Source organism: Aquarana catesbeiana, linkage group LG03, assembly GCF_042186555.1.
Source record: "Aquarana catesbeiana isolate 2022-GZ linkage group LG03, ASM4218655v1, whole genome shotgun sequence".
Lineage (NCBI taxonomy): Eukaryota > Metazoa > Chordata > Amphibia > Anura > Ranidae > Aquarana > Aquarana catesbeiana.
This window is the reverse complement of record NC_133326.1, coordinates 123,071,209-123,092,832: the sequence shown is the minus strand read 5'-3', so window position 1 is coordinate 123,092,832 and position 21,624 is coordinate 123,071,209. Positions and strand designations below refer to the sequence as shown.

General features: G+C 42.6%; 1 protein-coding gene across 2 annotated transcripts in view; it reads right to left on the bottom strand.

Annotated features, from left to right (window-relative positions):
• TLN2 (talin 2) overlaps positions 1 to 21,624 on the bottom strand; it is a 398,203-nt gene that overhangs the window by 121,839 nt on the left and 254,740 nt on the right. For both annotated transcript variants that reach the window (XM_073619119.1, XM_073619120.1), the window contains exons 25-26: positions 429 to 563; positions 215 to 343 (exon numbers count right to left, since the gene is read on the bottom strand). In XM_073619119.1, coding sequence (XP_073475220.1) covers positions 215 to 343; positions 429 to 563 — 264 coding nt within the window. The remainder of the gene's footprint in view (positions 1 to 214; positions 344 to 428; positions 564 to 21,624) is intronic.

Sequence of the window (21,624 nt, the reverse complement as noted above, 5' to 3'; positions counted from 1 at the left end):
TGGCAAGAGGATATAGTGTTTACCAGTGGGCTCCGGCTGACTGATAATTAGGCAGATTATAGGGTTCCAGCAGTAACTATATATTATTGTTTAATAGTCTATTTGAAAAAGATTGTATGGTTACATTTACTGGGCATTACTGGTTAGTCTACACATTAGACTTTAATTATTATTTTATTTTCATGTTAAGGATTCTTGGACAATTCAATATTACCGTCTCGCCTGGAAGAGGTTTCAACTGTCTATCTGTGGCAGCCATCTTGGCATCCTGCAGCTCATTCTTTAGAGTCTGAACAGCATTCAAGGCTGAATCAATTTCCATAGGTCCACAAGCTTCATGGGCCTGTAAAACATAATATGGTTCCACTAGAAGAAGCAGACAAGGGCAAAGGCATTTGGACAACTATGCCACCATCTAGATATCTTACCTTCTGTGCCGCTGTACGTAGCTCAGCCAAGCTTGTTGCAAGATTTTTCGCACACTGACCTAACTGCATGGCTGCTGCCTGATCAGTCACTGTGGGCACTGCAGCCTTGGCAGAAGCCACCATTTTACTGCCGGGCTGTGTTAAAAATAAGAAGGAAGAAAATAAGTGAATTTTGGTGTGCTTAGATTTGTAATCTGTTAAATGATCTGTTAAACGATACACAACATCAAAATGATTGACATTTGTAATGTGAGACATAAGCAATCTCATAAATCCTTAAAGTTATATCATTATAGTTCAAACCCCAATTTGTACTATGGCAGCTTTAAGCAAAAAAAAAAAAAGAGAGATAAGACCACCAGCGAACTTTGATGTGTGCTAAGCTTTGTTCAGTCATTCTGTTTGATACAGCTTTGTGGAAAGCTGAAGGCATATCAAACTGAAGGGAAAAGGAGAGTGGGGGGGGACGGTTTATAAAAGCTGAAATAGCCAGAATATGGGGCAGTCGTGCATGGCAACCAGTTTCTATTTTTCATTTTTGCAGCTTAACTGAACAAGCTAAAGATAAAAGAGGATTGGTAGCCGCGCACTAGTTTTTAATAAATTCCCCCCAGTTTTTAGCAAGGATAGACAAATTAATTTTAAAGGTATCACTGCAGCATTTACCTGAAACATATTGAGTTGGATAACAAATTTTTAACTGTTTGAAGCTCTGCTTTCAATGGTTGTATTGTATATACAGATTTGTAAAGTCGTGCTTGAGTAAAGGGGTAGAGAATTGCATTTTGTTCATGTTCTATTAGAAAATATATTAATGCAACCTTTGAGGAAAAAAAAAAAAAAAAAAAAACTTCAACAGAACATATACCTGCAAGAATACTAATCAAGTCACTATTTAAAGTTGAATTTATAAGACTGGATAAAAAGAAGCATAAAACAACCTTTGGCAAAAAGCAGTTTCCTAACTTTTCTTATGTCCATTTAACAGCGTACTTGATTTTTTGGAATAGTCCTAATTTTCTTAGGTTTTCCTATTAGTCATTTTTCTAACTGTGGGACATTAGCCTCCAGAATTTGCTGATAATTAGTAGTATCTGTCATTTACTTTTAGGCTTATTGCACATGGGACATTTTTAAAACCTCTCCTGAACGCTTTAACTTGACAGATAGTAACCGACATTTAAAATGTCCATTTTGCTGCATTTACATGCTGTGTTAAGCGGCATTATGCCGCGTTTGCTTTTAGAAGCCTTTGAAAAAGAAAAAATTATTAATTTTTTCCCCAAAAAAGCCAAAAATGAAAAACACCTGTAAACGAAATGCAGCTAAACGCGAGTTACTACGTTTAGATGCGTTTGACACTTGAAATGCCTCTAAACTCAGCGTCTGAACTAATTTTTTTGCTTTCCAAAAAAAGTCCTCCAAACTCAACTGCCTAGAAAGGACTATAAACGACCCTGTGTACATGTACATATCAGATAACAGAGGAGAATTCAAGAGCAGTTGAAAAAAACGCCCAACTGCTCCTAAACGTCCGTTTAGCAGCAGCAGTGTACATGAGGCCTTAAGGTGGGTATATACAGATAAAATGCCTGGTTCAGCAGGAACCAGCCAAATTGTGGCCCATGTGTACAGTTTCTGTCGAATGGTCCTGCTGTAAAACCAGCATTGGGGAGATTCCCAGTGGCCAAGATAAAAAGATACTGCAAGAGAGATCCCTGAATCAACATGGTTTGTGTTGATGCAGGGGATCTGTCACTTGCTTTTGTTCAAACTTCTGGGGTTGAATGAAAGACTGAACGTGCATATCCTGCTTTACTTGCACAACATTTCCACTGTGCCACTGGAAGCCGCATAACTCCACAACATAACACATCCAAGCCCTATGCTAAAATGTTCGCAAGGAGTAGTTTTCTTTAACCACTTAAGGACCGAGCCTCTGAGATTTGTTGTTTACAAGTTAAAAACAGTTTTTTTTGGCTATAAAATTACTTAGAACCCCCAAACATTATACATTTTTTTTCTAACACCCTAGAGAATAACATGGCCGTTGTTACAATACTTTCTGTCACACCGTATCTGCGCAGCGGTCTTACAAGCAAACTTTTTTTGGAAAAAATACACTTTTTTGAATTAAAACGTAAGACAACAGTAAAGTTAGCCCAATTTTTTTTTAATAATGTGAAACATAATGTTACGCCGAGTAAATTGATACCCAACATGTCACGCTTCAAAATTGCACCCGCTTGTGGAATGGTAATAAACTTTTACCCTTAAAAATCTCCATAGGCAACATTTTTTATTTTATTTTACCTTCTATTTTTACACTGTTGGTTTTTTTTTTATTTTTTTAAATGTGTCACTTTTATTCCTATTACAAGGAAGCATTCCTTGTAATAGAAAAAAAGCACAACAGGACCTCTTAAATATGAGATTTGGGCTCAAAAAGACCTCAGATCTTAAATGTACACTAAAATGCATTGAGTACATAATGGGACACAGTGTCAGGCTAATATTCATTACCTGCTGGGTAATACATCATCATTAGGTGAATAGACACTGGTAGACCAAAGGTCTTCAGACAGGAAGTGATCCCCTATATAACGCCTCCCATACAGGAAGCACTTCAGTTTTGTAGCAAGCACTGAATCCTCAAAAAAGAGGGGGAGGGGGGATCTCTGTGTCCCATGATGTACTCAAAGAAAAGGATTTTACTGGTAAGTATGACGTAAAAATCCTATTTTCTTTTTCATACATCATGGGACACAGAGTCAGGCTAATATTCATTACCTGCTGGGACATCCCAGAGCAATAGCCTTAAGGGGAGGGAGACACCCTGCCAAACAATAGCCATCAGAACTTATAAGGCAGCCCGCAGTACACTGCGGCCGAAAACCGAATCCTCAGCTGCTCGAACATCCGCTTGATAAAATTTTGTGAGCGTATGCACTGAAGACCAGGTAGCAGCCTTACAAATCTGAGCCACAGATACCTGATGGAGAAAAGCCCAGGATGTTCCTACACCCCTGGTAGAATGAGCTCTCACCCTAAAGGGAGGAACTTTATGTTTCAGACCATAGGCCTGAATGATCAATTGACAGACCCAATTGGCAATGGAAGCTTTGGAAGCTGCCTGCCCCTTCTTGGGTCCTTTTGGAAAAAAAAAAAAAAAAAAGAAAAAAAAAAAAGGGTCTGATCCTCGGATCTCCACAGATCTAGACATATAAACGTTGACTGCCCGGACAAAGTCCAAAGAATGCAGTCGTCTCTCATCCACCAAACAAGGCTGAGGGAAAAAAGGTGGCAAAATAATGTCCTGACTTAAATGAAAGGCCGACACCACCTTTGGCAAAAAGGATGGAACAGGTCGTAACACGATTCTGTCATGGTGAAGGATGAAGTACGGTTCCCTGCATGAAAGGGCCGCCAACTCCGACACCCTTCTAGCCGAGGTGATAGCCATCAGGAAGGCTAGCTTGCGTGACAGCAAGTCTAATGGAATTTTCTTAATAGGTTCAAATGGTTGTTTCTGTAACACAGACAGCACCAAGTTCAAGTCCCAAGGATACATAGGTGACCTAATGGGGGGAAGCAAGCGAGTTGCCCTTGTATAAAGGTTTAGATCAGTGAAAGGGAGGCTAAAGGCCTTTGGAAGAATACTGATAGGGACGAAACTTGACCACTGATTGTACTCAAAGCCAATTTGATTTCCACAGCTGACCGTAGAAAAGAGAGAATTCTCCCAATCACATTTACGAGGATGCCACTTTCTGGCTTCACACCAAGCAATACAAGTCTTCCAGACCTCATCATAAATCTTCCTAGTGATAGCTTTTCTAGCATTCACTAGAGTCCCGAGATGCCACGGTCCTTTAACACTAACCATGGCGTCAAATTTAGAGTGTGTAAATTGGGGTGGAATATAGGACCTTGAGACAGTAGATCGGGGCGACATGGAAGCGTCCATGGCCCGTCTATTGTCAAGTCTCACAATCTCCAGGAACCAGGGCCTTCTGAGCCAGGCTGGTGCCACCAGAATGACTCGAATCCCCTCTCTCCGAATCCTGCGCAACAAATGTGGAAGGAGAGGGATCGGAGGGAAAGCATAAACCAGGGAGTACTGGCTCCATGGAACTATCAGAGCATCTGCTCCAATTGCCAGAGGATCTCTTGTTCAAGACACAAACTACTGTAGCTTGTTGTTGAACCTGGATGCCAGAAGGTCGATCTCCGGCCATCCCCAATGTTGGCAAATTTCCTGGAACACCTCTGGGTGTAGGGACTATTCCCCCGGGCGGATCTGCTGGCGACTGAGACAATCTGTCTTCCAGTTCTCTACTCCCGGGATAGGGACTGCTGTTATTATTGGCACATGTCCCTCTGTCCAGGCTTGTATGTAGTTCACCTCTTTCAGAGCTGAACTCCTGGTACCGCCTTGGTAATTTGTATAGGCCACTGCCATGGTATTGTCGGACTGAACCCTTATGGGGCAGTCCTGAAGCTCCACCGTCCAGGATCGTAGGGCCAGACGTACTGCCCATAATTCTAGGACGTTGATGGGCAGGGTCTGCTCTGTCCCTGACCATTTCCCCTGAGCTGAGAGCCCATCTAGGGTCGCTCCCCAGCCAGAGAGACTGGCATCTGTAGTCATTACTCTCCAAGTTACTGGGAGAAAGGATTTTCCCTTTTGCAGATTCTGATCCTGCAACCACCAGTTTAGGTTTAAGCATGCCTGAGGAGATTTGGATAATCCAGGGCTTTTCTTCCTCTGTTCAAAGCCAAGATGTCTTGTTGTAAAGGCCTGGAATGGAACTGGGCATACCATCTTCCCTAGAAGACTCATACAGAGCCAAATGGAGGGTTGTCTGGTGCCCCTTATCTGACGCACCTGATCCTTCAGGGAACAGATCCTTACGGGTGGCAAGAATACTCTTGCTTGAACCGTGTTTAGAATCAGACCTAAATATTTTAGACTTTGAGCTGGTCTCAAGGCTGACTTTTTGGTATTTATGATCCAGCCTAAGCTTTTCAAATAGCTCACTGTGTATATTATGCTCTATTCTAGAGCCTGTACTGAGTGATCTCTGAGCAGGAGGTCGTCCAGATACCCGAGCACCAGGATCCCTTGGGAACTTAAAAGACCCAGTACTGGTGCTAGGACCTTTGTGAACACCCGGGGAGCTGTAGCAAGCCCAAAGGGTAGAGCCACAAACTGAAAATGACGTTCCTCTACTGCAAAACGTAGGAACCTCTGATGAGGCTGAAAGATAGGTACGTGTAAGTACGCATCCTTTATATCGATGGAGGCTAAAAAAGTCTCCCCTCTGCAGTGAGGTTACTACTGAGCAGACAGGCTCCATCCGAAAGGATTGTATCAATAGATACTTGTTCAGGGACCTTAGGTCCAGAATGGGCCTTGTGTCCCAGTTTGGTTTCTGAACCGTAAACAGGTTTGAGTAAAACCCTGTGCCCCTTTCAGGTATTGGAACCTCTACAACCACTCCTTGATGCACTAGATGATGTAGTGCCTGAAGCAATAAGTTTCTTTTTGGAGGATCCGAGGGAACGCTGGATTTTAGAAACCTCTGAGGGGGAACCCCCCGCAACTCCAGCTTGTAACCGCGAGATATAATTGAGAAGACCCACTCGTCCTGAATTGTTTTGAACAGCAAAAGCCAGCGCTCAAGGAATATCTGTCTTACTTTCAGGCAGATCATCCTCCTGGTTAGGCCTATCAGGCCGTTTGACTTGATCCTTTACGGCAGGGGTCTCAAACTGGTGGCCCTCCAGCTGTTGCGAAACTACTAGTCCCATCATGCCTTTGCCTGTGGGAGTCATGCTTGTAACTGCCAGCCTTGCAATGCCTCATGGGACTTGTAGTTTTGCAACAGCTGGAGGGCCGCCAGTTTGAGACCCCTGCTTTATGGACTGGCAAACACCAATTGCTGCAACAGCTGGCTGAATAGCTGAAAAAAAAAAGGAAGCTTTTAATAATAACTCCAATTTTTTGTCAGCAGGGTCTTTTAAGCCCTGTGCATTATCTGCCAGACAAGTTAAGTTCTGGTTTAAGGAAGAGACTGCTGCATCTATGGCTGGCATGCTCCATTTTTCAACAAACTTTTCATCCATGGGATATAAAAGGGAAAACCTTTTAGGAGGCAAAAAAGTCCTGTCAGGATGTTCCCAGTCAGCATACACCCCCTGTTCCAACAGCGGGGGGAGCAGGAAAGTCTGTGCGACCTGAAAAGGTCTCAGAAATCCCAGAGAGGACCAGGGGAATCAGTCACCTCTGCAAGAGGCAACTTAAAGGCAAAACGAACCATTTCAGTCAAAGTCAGGATCAAAAGCCTTTGCGAGTGAGAGGCAGACATCGACTGGATAGCTTCTGGTCCAGATTGCTCGGAAGCAGACTCATCTGTCGGGCACTCCACCGAATCCTGAGCTTTCAGCTCTTCCCCTTCCTGCTCCAGACTAAGAGACTCCGGGGAGGGGGATCTGTCACGCTTCCTGCCACCCTGCGGGATGGAGGCAATCATGATGGCAATCCTGTGCTCTAACCTGGTTAGGGCTGAGGACAGTTCATCCTTAGTGATAACGGTACACCTTGTAAACACCCACAGCTAGCCCAGAACTCCCCCGTATGGTCACCGCACACAGTTGTCCAGCCTTTAGCTAGCTTGACTAATTGTTACAATCACAGGGAACCCCACAATAATAAAATAAAGGTGTTTCACTTACCCGTCCAGGTGCACGGCCACTTAGAAGCTAAGGGCCCAATCTTCACCCTTCACGGCAGGTTCCTGTCACCTGGACCTCCAAGGACTGGGTACCCTTTCAGGTTTAGGGTCCACTCCCTTGGACTTGTACAGCACCCTGCAGGAAATGCCTTAGCGTTGCAGTGTCCAGGATTTCCACTCCGCAGGGCCCAGCGCACAGAGGCCACGTTACAGGCAAAACCTCGCAGGATCTTGAGTCTTCTTTGCGTGGCTCGGATACCATTTATATAAGCAAAAAAGCCTGTGTCAAATGAATCCGGTCAATCTCTTGATTTATTTTTGGAACCGTTTGTGGGACTAGAGACCTGGAGATCAGACAACTCAAACAAACCGTGCCATCCACCTTGCAGGCACTGGTAAAAAAAACTGAGTTGCTTCCTGTATGGGAGGGGTTATATAGGGGATCACTTCCTGTCTAAAGACCAGTGCCCATTCACCTAATGATTAAGTATAACCCAGCAGGTAATGAATACTAGCCTGACTCTGTGTCCCATGATGTATGAAAATGGGCAAGTATTTTTGCTTTCTCAGACTGCAGCACTTGCTATCAAATAGCCTCTGCTTTATCAAAATGTTTGTTGCACCCTAGAGACTCTAGATTTTTTTAATGATGCTTTAGTAAAGATAAAAATGGTGCCAGCAACAATGCATGCAATTTTGTTTGAGATTGTTTTTCTTCCTGATATTGACTTGACTTTGGTAGTTCTTCTTAGGGGGCAGAGCTGCACGATTCTGGCTAAAATGAGAATCACAATTTTTTTGCTTAGAAGATAGATCACGATTCTCTCACAGTGTAACATCATCTTTCACATTAAAACAAAAAAAAATTGGGCTAACTTTACTGTTTCTGGTTTTATTAATTCATTGAAGTGTATTTTTTCCCAAAAAAAATTGCATTTGAAAGACCGCTGGGCAAATACAGTGTGACATAAAATATTGCAGCAATTGCCATTTTATTCCCTAGGGTCTCTGCTAAAATATATATAATGTTTGGGGGTTCCAAGTAATTTTCTAGCATAAAATATTGATTTTAACTTAAGAAAGAAGTGTCAGAAAAAGATTTAGACTTTAAGTGGTTAAACTTCGTGCATTTACAGTTGTTGAAAACTTGGCAGACTGCCGGATTATTTATTTACACAGAAGTTCTAACCCTTTAATCTAAGAAGGAAGCTTAGTTACAATGTTTCAAGTTAAGAGACTTGGTAGAATGCCTGATGCTTTCTTTTGACAGCTGAGTGAGCAGATAAAGTCTGTCCACTTGTTTATATGAAAGAATCAGCAACCTCTGCAGGAGAGATCATCAGGGGAGGTGAATCCAGATCACGATTTTTTTAACGATTAACTTAGCCCACATCTGTAATGATATTCCAAATATTGTAAATTGTAAGCAGGAAACGCTTAAAAACTCAATTTTCATGGGAAAAATAGCAAGTTAAAAAACATAATAACACATAATAAAAATATACAAGTGTGACGCAAGGCATATTGTAATTTAATGTTATTAAAAATTACAGATATTTGGCATTCCTTGCAACAAAAATGAAATTTTTGGTGAGAAACTCTAAAAGGGAAATCACATAGATAGGGATGCAGACCCTGACACTTTACTCAGAGCCTTTTTTTTTACCAAAAGCGGAGATACGCTTCAAAGTGGTTCCAAAGTCTAAGCGGTTTTTAATTTATATTCTTTTAGAAATGTTTTAAACTGACAAGTGTGCGATTGTACCAGCACATCAATACAAGAAGCTAGAGAATCCGTAACTGTCACAACACATTAGGTGTTAGAAGAGCTACATTCAGTAACATAAGGAATATCCATTTTCATTCAGTGCATGCAAATCCAAAATAAGTGGTGACATGGCTTTCACCCTTTTCAGTAAACACAAACACAGAAACACAAGATTGCGGTCTCTGGGAGCAGCACAGAAAGAATATAAAAAAGGTAAGGAGAAAGAGAAAAATGAGGGAGAAAGAGAAGGAAAATAAAAGAAGGGAGGGGAGGAGTAAAGGGAGTGTAGACTCACTCCTCTGCTACAAGGACAGCACTATCCTTGTGCCCAGTGGAACCACTTGAATTTCTCTTTTTTGCCTTGCAGTGCGGCTGTCATGCTTTCCACGCACTGAATTTCAGCTATTTTGGTAATCCACATTGAGAGTGTGGACGGGGATTCCTGCTTTCAGAGTGCCGGTATGCAAGCCCTGGCTACATTTAGGACGTGAATCAGCATCTATAATTTTTTGTACCCATGTTTCAGGAGATCAGAGTGGTGCAGCTGGTACATTGCTGGGTCTGTACCCAACTCAGTGAGCTGTTTCACAGTCTCTTTGACTCAAAACCCCTCAAGCTTTCTCCATGTCCAGAGGATATGGAGGATGGTACCCTCTGGCTCTTTGCATTTCCATTAGGTATTCAATGCCTCAGGGTAAGCTTTTTGCAACAATTCCAGGACCTTATATCAGCAAGTGAGAATACTGTAGCCCAATTCCTAGTATTTATTCGCAATGAACGAGTTGTGGTCAAATTATTAAATGTTCTCTCTGCTCAGGTGAGAACATGAGTCCCAGGTCTCTTTCTCACTTGAGCAGGAAGGGTGGTACAGTCTAAGCATTTTAGCTTAATGCCATAACACCCCACTACCTGTGCTCCCACCCCCTTTCATGATCAAGCAATGTCTGCAGCCCTGCTCAGTCCTCCTCCAGGCCTCAAGAGACTCGGAGAACAGCAGGAGTCATAAGCACCTTCTGCTGTCAGTCAAATTCCGTGAGGAGAGAGCATTGGGAGTGGCCGAGCCACACTGTGTGAGTCTATGGATGCACACAGCCCAGATCGGAAGCCCCTATAGAACAGGGCTTGCTGACTGGGCACTCATAGGAAGAAGGAATTGACAGCACCGGCAAGAAAGGCCAGAAGAGATGGTAAGAACAGCTCTGTGCAATACCATTGAACAGAGCAAGGATAACATTTTCATTTCAAATTAAAAAACGTGCTTTTACAATCACTTTAGATATTCTCTTATAGCTTTCCCTCACTTTAAATATTCTTTAATAGCCTTCTCCTGCTTTGATCTTTTTATTTTAGTCCTCACTCAACTGCTTAGAAAAGTCGATGATGGTTAGCTGTAAGCAAAACCTCCTAAGATGTTGCAAGGGTAAGCGTATTTACTGCCTTCTCCTTACTGGCATTAAAGGCTGCCCACGGTCTTCGGTGCATACAAATGTCCACGTATGTCCACGTATGATCTAACCATCCTTGAGCTCTTTAGCAGTGCACTGTTTGGCAAAATGTTACTATTACATAGTTAGTCAGGTTGAAAAGGTCATCTAGTTCAACTAATAGAATTAATAAATAAAATCAATAGAATACCTCCATATACAGACTTCTATACACACAGTTAATCCAAGGGTAGGCAAAAATCGCTATAAAGCATGGTCCAATTTGCCCCTGCAGGGATCAATCAGGAATTCATCGGATCAACAATCTCTGGTGTTATATTTTGTGCATTTAGGAATGCATCCAGCTTTTTTAAACAATCTACTGATCTGGCTAGAACTAGTTCCTGAGGGAGTCTATACTACATTTTCACAGCTTTACTGTGAAAAAGCCTTTACGTAAACTGAGGCTAAATCATTTTTAAAGTAGGATTCCCACCTAACTATATTTAAAGCGGAGTTCCACCCAAAAGTGTAACTTCCCCTTTAAGGACTCCTAACCCCCTGATATGCCACATTTGGCATGTCATTTTTTTTTTTTTGTTGGGGGGGGGGGGGGGGGGTAGGTACCCAGCTCCCACTTTTGCTCACGCCGCCTAGGCGACGCGAGCGGAAGTTCTCCTCTTCCCCCCTGTAATCTTCTGGGACATGTCACAGGTCCCAGAAGATTGCACGGTCATTCAGGACGTGCAGCGCATGCGCACCCGGCTGTGAAGCCGCAAGCTGTTACAGCCGGGTGCCCACACTAGTGTTGCCGGCGCCGCAGAGAGGCGGGGGAGAGAGCCGAGGTTTCGGGCAGCCGTATCGCTGGAACGTGGGACAGGGGAATGTGTGTTACTTTTTGTAGCTGCTGACTTTCAACACAGAAAAGGCTGTAACCCCGCTTTAAAAAAGTCCTTCTACCTCCTGATATGCTGTCTAACCTGTGTGAAAAAAAAAGTGTATACTTACCTATTTTTAACCTGGTTCCGTCATGTAATCCCACAGCTCTGCCCGTGTCAATCAGCAGGGGCTGCAAGGGAAAGGAGGAAGTGCCGACAATGGCTGGGATATGAAAGCCTATGGGTAAGGTCACCACGCCCGGAATTCACAGCCGTTGTCAAGCACTCCCTTGACTACCCTGCAGCCACTGCTTACTGGCACAGTGGATCACGTGACTAGACCGGAGCAGGCTGAAAATGGGCAAGTATGCACAAATTAGGAGGCACAGATAGCAGGAGACAGGAAGGAAACGGATATTGTTAGGCAGGAATTCCACTTTAATCACTATTCTCTGAATACGGTCTTTTAGCCAGTTTTCTATCTATTTACAAACTGAATTTTTAAGCTTGTAGACTTTAACTTGCACATTAGACATGTGTGGGGAACTGTGTCAAATGCTTTTGCAAAGTCCAGCAGTGGTGGCTGGTGGTTTATTTGGGAGGGGCGGCAAACAAACAGCACCCCATACCCCTATCACCCCCCCAGGCGGTCCGGCCTGGCACTTACCCATCGTGTGGCGGGGCTGTGGTGTTCTCTCCTGGAGTGTGGGCAGCGGCTGCGGTGGCTCCGGTGTCCGTTTCTCCACCGTGTGTTATCCCCCAAAGCGCTAGGCATCCAATAGGATCGCCTGACGCTTTGGCCAATCAGGAAACAGGTCTCACAGACCTGCCTCCTGTTTGGTGGGGAGGAACTTTAGTGTGATAATAGAAAAAAATCTTTCGCTATGGTCACACAACTGGTTGGGATCGGAGCGCAATGCTCTGCTCTCCGAGCTCACCCTTTTTTTAAGCCTATTAGAGCAAGGATAACATCATTTTCATTTCAAATTAAAAAACGTGCTTTTACAATAACTTTAGATATTCTCTTATAGCTTTCCTACTCTCCCCCGAATGCTAATCATCCTTCTACCGCCCCCGTGCATTCGGGGGAGAGTAGGAGCAGCGGTGCAGAGGGCTGGAGGGGTAGAGTTCCGATCTCAGCCGAGAGCCAGGGGAAACAGATTTTGTAGGGGAAACCAACATCTCTCACCACCTGCCCTCACTGTGCAGGCAGCTGCGGGCAGCAAAGAGATTACATCATCTCTTTGCTGCCTGACTCTGGGACACCGCAAAAGACAATCCCCACCTTAGCAGCAAGTGACAGTCCGCAATGTGTGGCAGGCAACGTGGCAAGTGACAGTCTGCAACGTGTGGCAGGCGACGTGGCAAGTGACAGTCTGCAACGTGTGGCAGGCGACGTGGCAAGTGACAGTCTGCAACGTGTGGCAAGTGACAGTCTGCAACGTGTGGCAGGCGACGTGGCAAGTGACAGTCTGCAACGTGTGGCAGGCGACGTGGCAAGTGACAGTCTGCAACGTGTGGCAGGCGACGTGGCAAGTGACAGTCCGCAACGTGTGGCAGGCGACGTGGCAAGTGACAGTCCGCAACGTGTGGCAGGCGACGTGGCAAGTGACAGTCCGCAACGTGTGGCAGGCGACGTGGCAAGTGACAGTCCACAACGTGTGGCAGGCGACGTGGCAAGTGACAGTCCACAACGTGTGGCAGGCGACGTGGCAAGTGACAGTCCACAACATGTGGCAGGCAACGGTGGCAAGTGACAATCTGCATCTGGTGGCAGGCAAGTGACAACCAGCAATGTGAGGCAAGTGACGTGGCAAGTGACAATCTGCATCTGGTGGCAGGCAAGTGACAATCTGCATCTGGTGGCAGGCAAGTGACAATCCGCAACATGTGGCAAGTGACAATCCGCAACATGTGGCAAGTGACACACTCAGGGCTCCCACTGATTCTGCATTATGGCGAGTTGAACTATTTCATTTTATATAACAATGTAATAATAAAATAATGCGCTGCAATCCTCCTGACACCATAACAACCATGGTGCCGGGATGATTGAAGCGCCAACACCAGCCATTTCCCCGATAAATTGCCTGCAAAAAAAGAAAAAAAAAAACCGTATTTTCTGGCAGTGCCCCTCCCGAGACTAGACTCTGGATTTGCCCCTGGCACAGATGTTCTAGAAACCAAGCGTGGCGTGGCTCGATAACTCTGGGAGGGCATACATTGACGTCCTCCTAGAATCCCGCTCTGGCGCGTCCCCTGGGACCCGCACCCGGGAATATCCCTGACCGGACTCGGCGCATCACGGTAAATGGATGCTGATATTGGCCGTTTACTACGTGAACGCTCCATCAAATGGAGCGATCACTTGTAAACAAACCAGCGTTGTGTCCGGTTCCTCTCTCCCCTCTCTGTACAGATTGGTACAGTGTGAGGGGAGAGATCAGTGGCAGCAGCGCTGTTGGCTGGATGTGTAGTGCCCACAGCGCTGATATGTGCCCATTACAGCCATCCATCCATCCATGCTCAGCATACCCATCCATGCTCAGCATACTCATCCATCCATCCATGCTCACCCATCCATACTGGGTATGTGTAGTGGCCCACAGCGCTGATATGTGCCCATTACAGCCATCCATCCATCCATGCTCAGCATACCCATCCATGCTCAGCATACTCATCCATCCATCCATGCTCACCCATCCATACTCATTCATCCATCCATGCTCAGCATACCCATCCATTCATACTCATCAATCCATGTTCACCCATCCATACTCTTCCATACTCAGCATACTCATCCATCCATCCATTCTCAGCATACCCATCCATACTCAGCATACTCATCCATCCTCCTCCATACTCAGCATACGCATCCATCCCCGTCCATAATTAGCTATACTCAGCAAGACTCAGCCGTACACCGCCATACTCAGTCGTACCCAGCCATACTCAGCCGTACTCAGCTGTACCCAGCCATACTTATTCATCCAATCCATGGCTCATCTATCCCCGTTCATGCTCATCCAAGCCACATCAGTTCTCATCCATGCCACTACAGTGCCTCACAAAAGTGTAATAGCTAGTCAAATTAGATTTGAAATTTATGCTCCTAGAACACCTGACGGTGCTCCCTGCATGTTGGGCCTCTCTATGTGGCCACACTGTGGAAAAGTCTCACACGTGTGGTATCGCCATACTCAGGTAGAGTAGAAGAATCTATTTTGGGGTGTAATTTTTGGTATGTACGTGCTATGTGTTAGAAACATTGTGTAAATGGACATTGTGTAAAAAAAAAAAAAAAAAAAATGCGTTTTCATTTTCTTTACACATTTTCCAAAAACTTGTAGAAAAAAAATGACATGTTCAAAAAAATCATCATGCCTCACATATTATACATTGGGGTGTTTTCTTTCCAAAATGGGGTCATTTTGGGGGCGATTCCATTATCCTGGTTCTCCAGGGCCTTCAAAAGTGCAAGAGGTAGTCAAGAAATTATATATGTAATTTATGCTCCAAGAACGCCTGATGGCGCTCCCTGCATGTTGGGCCTCTGTATGTGGCCACGCTGTGTAAAAGTCTCACACATGTGGTATCGCCATACTCAGGAGGAATATTAGAATGTGTTTTGGTGTGTATAATTTGTGCTATGCATATGCTGTGTGTGAGAAATAACCTGATAACAATTTTGTGAAAAAAAAAAAGAACAAAAAAAAAATCTCGATTTTGCAAAGAATTGTGGGAAAAAATTACAACTTCAAAAAACTCACCATGCCTCTAACTAAATACCTTGGAGTGCCTATAGGTAATACTCGAAAAATTAGAATATCGCGTAAAAGTTCATTTATTTCACGAATGCAACATAAAGGTGAAACTAATATATGAGATAGACTCATTACATGCAAAGCAAGATAGTTCAAGCCGTGATTTGTCATAATTGTGACGATTACGGCTTAAAGCTCATGAAAACTCAAAATCCACAATCTCAGAAAATTAGAATATTGTGAAAAAGTGCAATATTCTAGGCTCAAAGTGTGCCACTCTAATCAGCTAATTAAGCCATAACACCTGAAAAGGGTTCCTAAGCCTTTAAATGGTCTCTCAGTCTGGTTCAGTAGGAATCACAATCATGGGAAAGACTGCAGACCTGACAGTTGTGCAGAAAACCATCGACGCCCTCCATAAACAGGGAAAGCCTCAAAAGGTAATTGCAAAAGAAGTTGGATGTTCCCAAAGTGCTATATCAAAGCACATTAATAGAAAGTTATGTGGAAGGAAAAAGTGTGGAAGAAAAAGGTGCACAAGCAGCAGGGATGACCGCAGCCTGGAGAAGATTGTCAGGAAAAGGCCATTCAAAAGTGTTGGGGACTTTCACAAGGAGTGGACTGAGGCTGAAGTCAGTTCATCAAGAGCCACCACACACAGATGGATCCTGGATATGGGCTTCAAATGTCATATTCCTCTTGTCAAGCCACTCCTGAACAACAATGTCAGAAGCGCATTACCTGGGCTAAAGAAAAACAGACCTGGTCTGTTGCTCAGTGGTCCAAAGTCCTCTTTTCTGATGAGAGCAAATTTTGCATCTCATTTGGAAACCAAGGACCCAGAGTATGGAGGAAGAATGGAAAGGCACACACTGCAAGATGCTTGAAGTCCAGTGTGAAGTTTCCACAGTCTGTGTTGATTTGGGGAGCCATGTCATCTGCTGGTGTTGTTCCACTGTGCTTCATTAAGTCCAGGATCAACGCAGCCGTCTACCAGGAGATTTTGGAGCACTTCATGCTTCCTTCCGCAGACAAGCTCTATGGAGATGCTGACTTCATTTTCCAGCAGGACTTGGCACCTGCCCACACTGACAAAAGTACCAAAACCTGGTTCAATGACGGTGGGATTACTGTGCTTGATTGGCCAGCAAACTCGCCTGACCTGAACCCCATAAAGAATCTATGGGGCATTGCCAAGAGAAAGATGAGAGACATGAGACCGAACAATGCAGAAGAGATGAAGGCCGCTATTGAAGCATCCTGGTCTTCCATAACACCTCAGCAGTGCCACAGGCTGATAGCTTCCATGCCACGCCGCATTGAAGCAGTAATTGCTGCAAAAGGGGCCCAAAGTACTGAGCACATATGCATGCTTACACTTTTCAGAGGTCTGATATTGTTCTACGTACAATCCTTGTTTTATTGATTGCATGTAATATTCTAATTTTCTGAGATTGTGGATTTGGGGTTTTCATGAGCTGTAAGCCATAATCACCACAATTAAGACAAATCACGGCTTGAACTATCTTGCTTTGCATGTAATGAGTCTATCTCATATATCAGTTTCACCTTTTAAGTTGCATTAGTGAAATAAATGAACTTTTGCACGATATTCTAATTTTGAGTATCACCTGTAGAATTGGACGGCACGAAAATACACATTTTTTCTGACATCTCCCAAGCTACCCTGGAAAGGGGACGCAAATTGAAGGAAATAACTTCTGTATTACAATCTGCTCACATTAGATACCGGTAGGGATTTCCAATTAAATTAACAGTATGGCACGATCTACACAGTCTTCGATGTCTCAGAAGGCAAGGGTCTCCTGGTGAAGTTGGGACTTTTAGATCTGTCTGCAGATGCAAGACCTCCTACTACCCCCCCATACTTCGCCTATTTGGGCTACCCCAGCCACACGTCGGGATCAAAGAAGATGGCGACAATCCTTCGGCTAACATGGTTTTCTCTCTTTAAAAAAATACATCACGAAAAAGATATGAATTAAAAGGAAATAATATCAAAGATTTCCACTTTTTCCATCAAGCTCAAAGAAAAGTTATTAAAGATTTGAAAGTTTAAATGACAGCTCAAAGTAAAAAGCTGATCTACTCCTTTAAATTGACACAAGTTGGTATATCATAGTATCTTTCATTATGCGATATACAACATGCACATACTTTTTTGTTTTATAGAATCCTCACTGAAGCTGATCTGCTCTGCCTCCGTTAGTTTGTCCCCCTACTCACAAAGGGATCCCAAAGCACGGTTCAGTTCGAGGCAATTCTTATGCGACTGATCACATTATCTATTGTCTTAATGGATAGGACTCCTTTTGTGAGTATTGGACATTATTGTCCACACCAAAATTGTTCTTGGTCAGAAGGTGTTCTTCACCCTGACCCCCAATCTATATACAGGGGGTCCCCTAGTTACAAACATCCGACTTAGAAACGGAGGCAGACAACAGGAAGTGAGAAGAAATCTACCCCTAGGAAGGGAAATTCTCTCCTGTAAGAGCTATTTTGGGGAAAAGGTACCTCCACTGATGCTTTATCACCAAGGCTTGTTTCCACAACAACCCAAAGTTTTCAAAATCCAATTGTCATTGGGACAGAAAGTGAGGTAAATTTTCTGAACAGAGGCACAGACAGCAAAACAAACCTTACAGCGGTGTTGACCCTTCCCTATGCTATCCAAAAAGCTTAAAAATAGTTTTTTTGGCTGGAGCTACACTTAAAAAATGTACCTGTTCCGACTTACAAACAGATTCGACTTAAGAACAAACCTATAGTCCCTAACTTGTTTGTAACCCGGGGACCCCCTGTATATTATTGCTCATAGTTTTACAAAGTTAGACCTTTTAAAGAACTTGTAAAAATAGACTAACAAAAAATCTTTTTTTTTCCCTTAAGGTGTTATATATGCTTAACCTTATGCAATGCAACATTGATATTTTCTCTAAGGTTATCATTTCTGTTGTTCTACATGACAGATACTCTATTCTCTATTTTTCTCGAGTTTAAGAACAATATAATTACTCTGGTTATACAATTCTAGTTTTTGTAGTCCTTACTATAGTAAATATTACATACTACATATCAGATCATTCTCTATCTATGATTACTACAATGAGACTTAAAGTATTGTCACATAATGTTAAAGGCTTTAATTCGCCCAGTAAACGTAAAAACATTCCGTAATTATAAAAGATTAGGAGCAGATATTATTTTACTACAGGAAACCCACTACTTCACCACCAATAATCACCAGCAATATTTTGACAGGTCTTATAGCCAGCAAAGACTATATTTCCATGACTCGTGGTACTGCCATCTTCATAAGGAGATCACTAGTCATGGAAATACTCGATATATACAAGGACCCAGAGAGTAGATTCCTGATCATGAAAGCATCCTTAAAGGTCGCCAAATAATTATAGCCTCAATTTATGCCCCAAATGAGGCACAGTCTACATTTAAAAAAAAAAAATTATATTCTTGACAGATAGCATTCCCCCCACCTAATAGTAGGGGGAGGCTTTAATTTAGCAGCAAATTCCATACTTGATAGAAGTAGAGTTGTCCCTTCATCAAAGGCATTCCCTAAATCTCTTTCCTGCTCCCTATACAACCTTCAATTAATAGATACCTGGAGAGCTCATAATGTTGGCATAAGGGCTTACCACTTTTTATTCTCATCCACTGAAAGCTATGCAAGATTAGACTATATTTTTGGAACCCCAATCCTTTTAGCTAACTCATATAATGCGGACATCCATACATGCCCTTGGTCTGACCATCACATTGTTTCTTTCACTACCTCTCACATAGGCATGGCCCCCACTCCATATAAATGGCGTATTAATGACTCTCAGACCCCACAATTACCCAACAACCTTCAACACAATTAGCAGATTACTTTACCCATAATATAACTCCAGACATAGCCTCTACCACTTTATGGACAGCACATAAGGCAGTTATGATAGGTCACCTAATTAATACCGCCTCAGCCAAAAATAAATCAAAATGAATTGATATTAATACCCTAACTAAATAATTAGACAAACTATATTATAAACATTTCCAATCCCCATCTCCAGATTTATATAAACAAATCCCATATAAAAGAAAAGAAGAGCCTTTGACACATTGTTGTCTACTGACACAGAAAAGGCCTTGAGATGGTCTAAAGCAAAATTCTTATTATATAACAACTCTGCCTCTACCATGTTTGCTAGAAAGCTAAAACAATCTACAAACCCCCCACATGTCTACAAATTACAGAATTCCATCTGAAATTTAGTCTCTCACCCTAAAGAAGTTATGGAGATTTTCTCCGATTACTACAAGAATTTACTATCTGCTCCTCATTCTTCACCAAAGCATTCTTTTCTGAATTGGCTTGGAGACGTTTTGCTTCCCACTCTGACTGCCTAGCAAATTGAAAAACTGAACGCATCATGTACCGCTATTGAAATAACTGAGGTTATTAAGTCCCTAAAAACTTCCACAGCACCCGGTCCAGACGGGTATTCTACCTTATGTTATAAAAAAATTTCCAATATTCTAGCCCCTCATTTATCCAAATTATACAATTATATTTTACAAGGTAATACATTCCCAGAGGAAATGCTTCTAGCCAATATGTGTCTATTACCCAAGCCCAATAAAGATCACACCTCACCACAGAACTACCGCCCAATATCCGTTATAAATAATGACCTCAAAATTTTTGGCCATTTGCTGGCGGACAGAATGGCTGCGGTCATCACCTCATTAATCCACCCAGACGAAACGGGTTTTATTCCAGGCAGACAGATTACTGACAACTTAAGGCTGGTCACAAATATAATACAGGATGCTAACTTACATGCAAACCCAGTAGTCATTCTTAGCCTGGATATACACAAGGCCTTTGATAGTGTCAGTTTGTCGAACCTGGAACTACTACTCCTCAAATACGGTCTATGCAATTAATTCATGCATGGCTTTAGAGCTTTATATCAAAATCCTTAAACTAGAATTAGACTCGCAGGTGAAAACTCAGAGTTTTTTTGCATTGGGTAGAGGAACTAGACAGGGGTGCCCCCCTTTCCCCTCTCCTTTTTGCCCTGGCCATTGAACCCCTCGCATGTGCCATTTCAAAATAATGTTAATATTAAAGGCTATTCCAAAGGCCTAAAAGACTTCAAATTGATCCTATGCAACCTCACTATTTCCCTATCCCTAAATAACAAATTTTGCCCTTTTTCAGATTTATATGAACTATATAATCTCCCAATTTCAGAATTACCCTATTACCCATTATACTTAAATTGAAAAATTCTACCAAAAATACTTATCTCTAACATTACAACCCCCCTAATTCTCAAATTGAACAAATATGCATCTCCTCACCAAGAGATAGAGGATTGATGTCTTTTATTTACCACTGCTTAAATGAATTTTCTCTCTCATAAAAGTCAAAACCAATGCTTCAATGGGAAATTGACTTGGACCAATCTTTTACTCTACCAGAATGGACAACTATGATCCATAACCTAGTGAAATGTAATCACTCAATTTCGGAGAGAGAAACAGCCATCAAATTACATACCAGATGGTACCTAAGCCCGTATAAAATAAACTCATTTTATCCATCAGTATCTCCCACATGTTTCAGGGGATGCCCAGATCAAGGTATCACCTTACACACCTTCTGGAACTACAAAATTTTGAAACCCATATGGCTACAAGCAGCTGCTAACATTGAACATATTATAGGCAAAAAAGTTCCCCTCACCCCTAAGATGTGGTGTATATTGTTTGCACCTATACCTAATATACCCACACAGCATATTAGATTAATACACACACTGTTTAACGCTATCCACTGGATGATAGCTTTTAATTGGCATGCCCCTTGGTCCCAGGTATTGAGCAGAATGGAACAAATAAAACTGAGCGTATCCACCATACAATCTTTGACTCCATACACATTAAAAAAAAAAAAAAAAAAAAAGCCACTTCCTTAAATATTAACTAATATAGCCTAAAAATAAATATCAGGATATTACAAAAATGTGATGTAAATTAATTATATAATCTGATAGGAAAAATTCATACTTCGATCTCACCATTATTGTTCTTATGTTGTATTGCTATGTTCTTTTTATATGTACCATTCACCTCATATTAAGTACATACTTGATATATTGGATGTACCTATGTTTCTGTTATACATTTTTACTAAACTGTGACCTTGTACAATAATAAAAATCATTTGTAAACAAATGAAAACAAACTGTATGGAGGCAACCAGAAAAGAGGAACGTGAACAGAAGTTTATAGAGATTGTTGTAACAGACAGCAGGAAAAAAAGAAAAAGGAGGAAAGGTGAAAGTACTGTGGTTTGGACACATCAACATTAGGCATACAACTAAAGAAACCAAGATTCAGAATTCATATAATGTTGATACACTCATATCTATGACATATCTTAACCGCTTGCCGACCAGCGCACGCCGATGTACGTTGGCAGAATGGCACTGGCAGGCAAAATGGCATACAGGTACATCCCCTTTAAGAAGCGGTGTCGCGAGTGTGTGGCCCGAGGTGGGTGCCCAACGCGGTCTCCGTGACC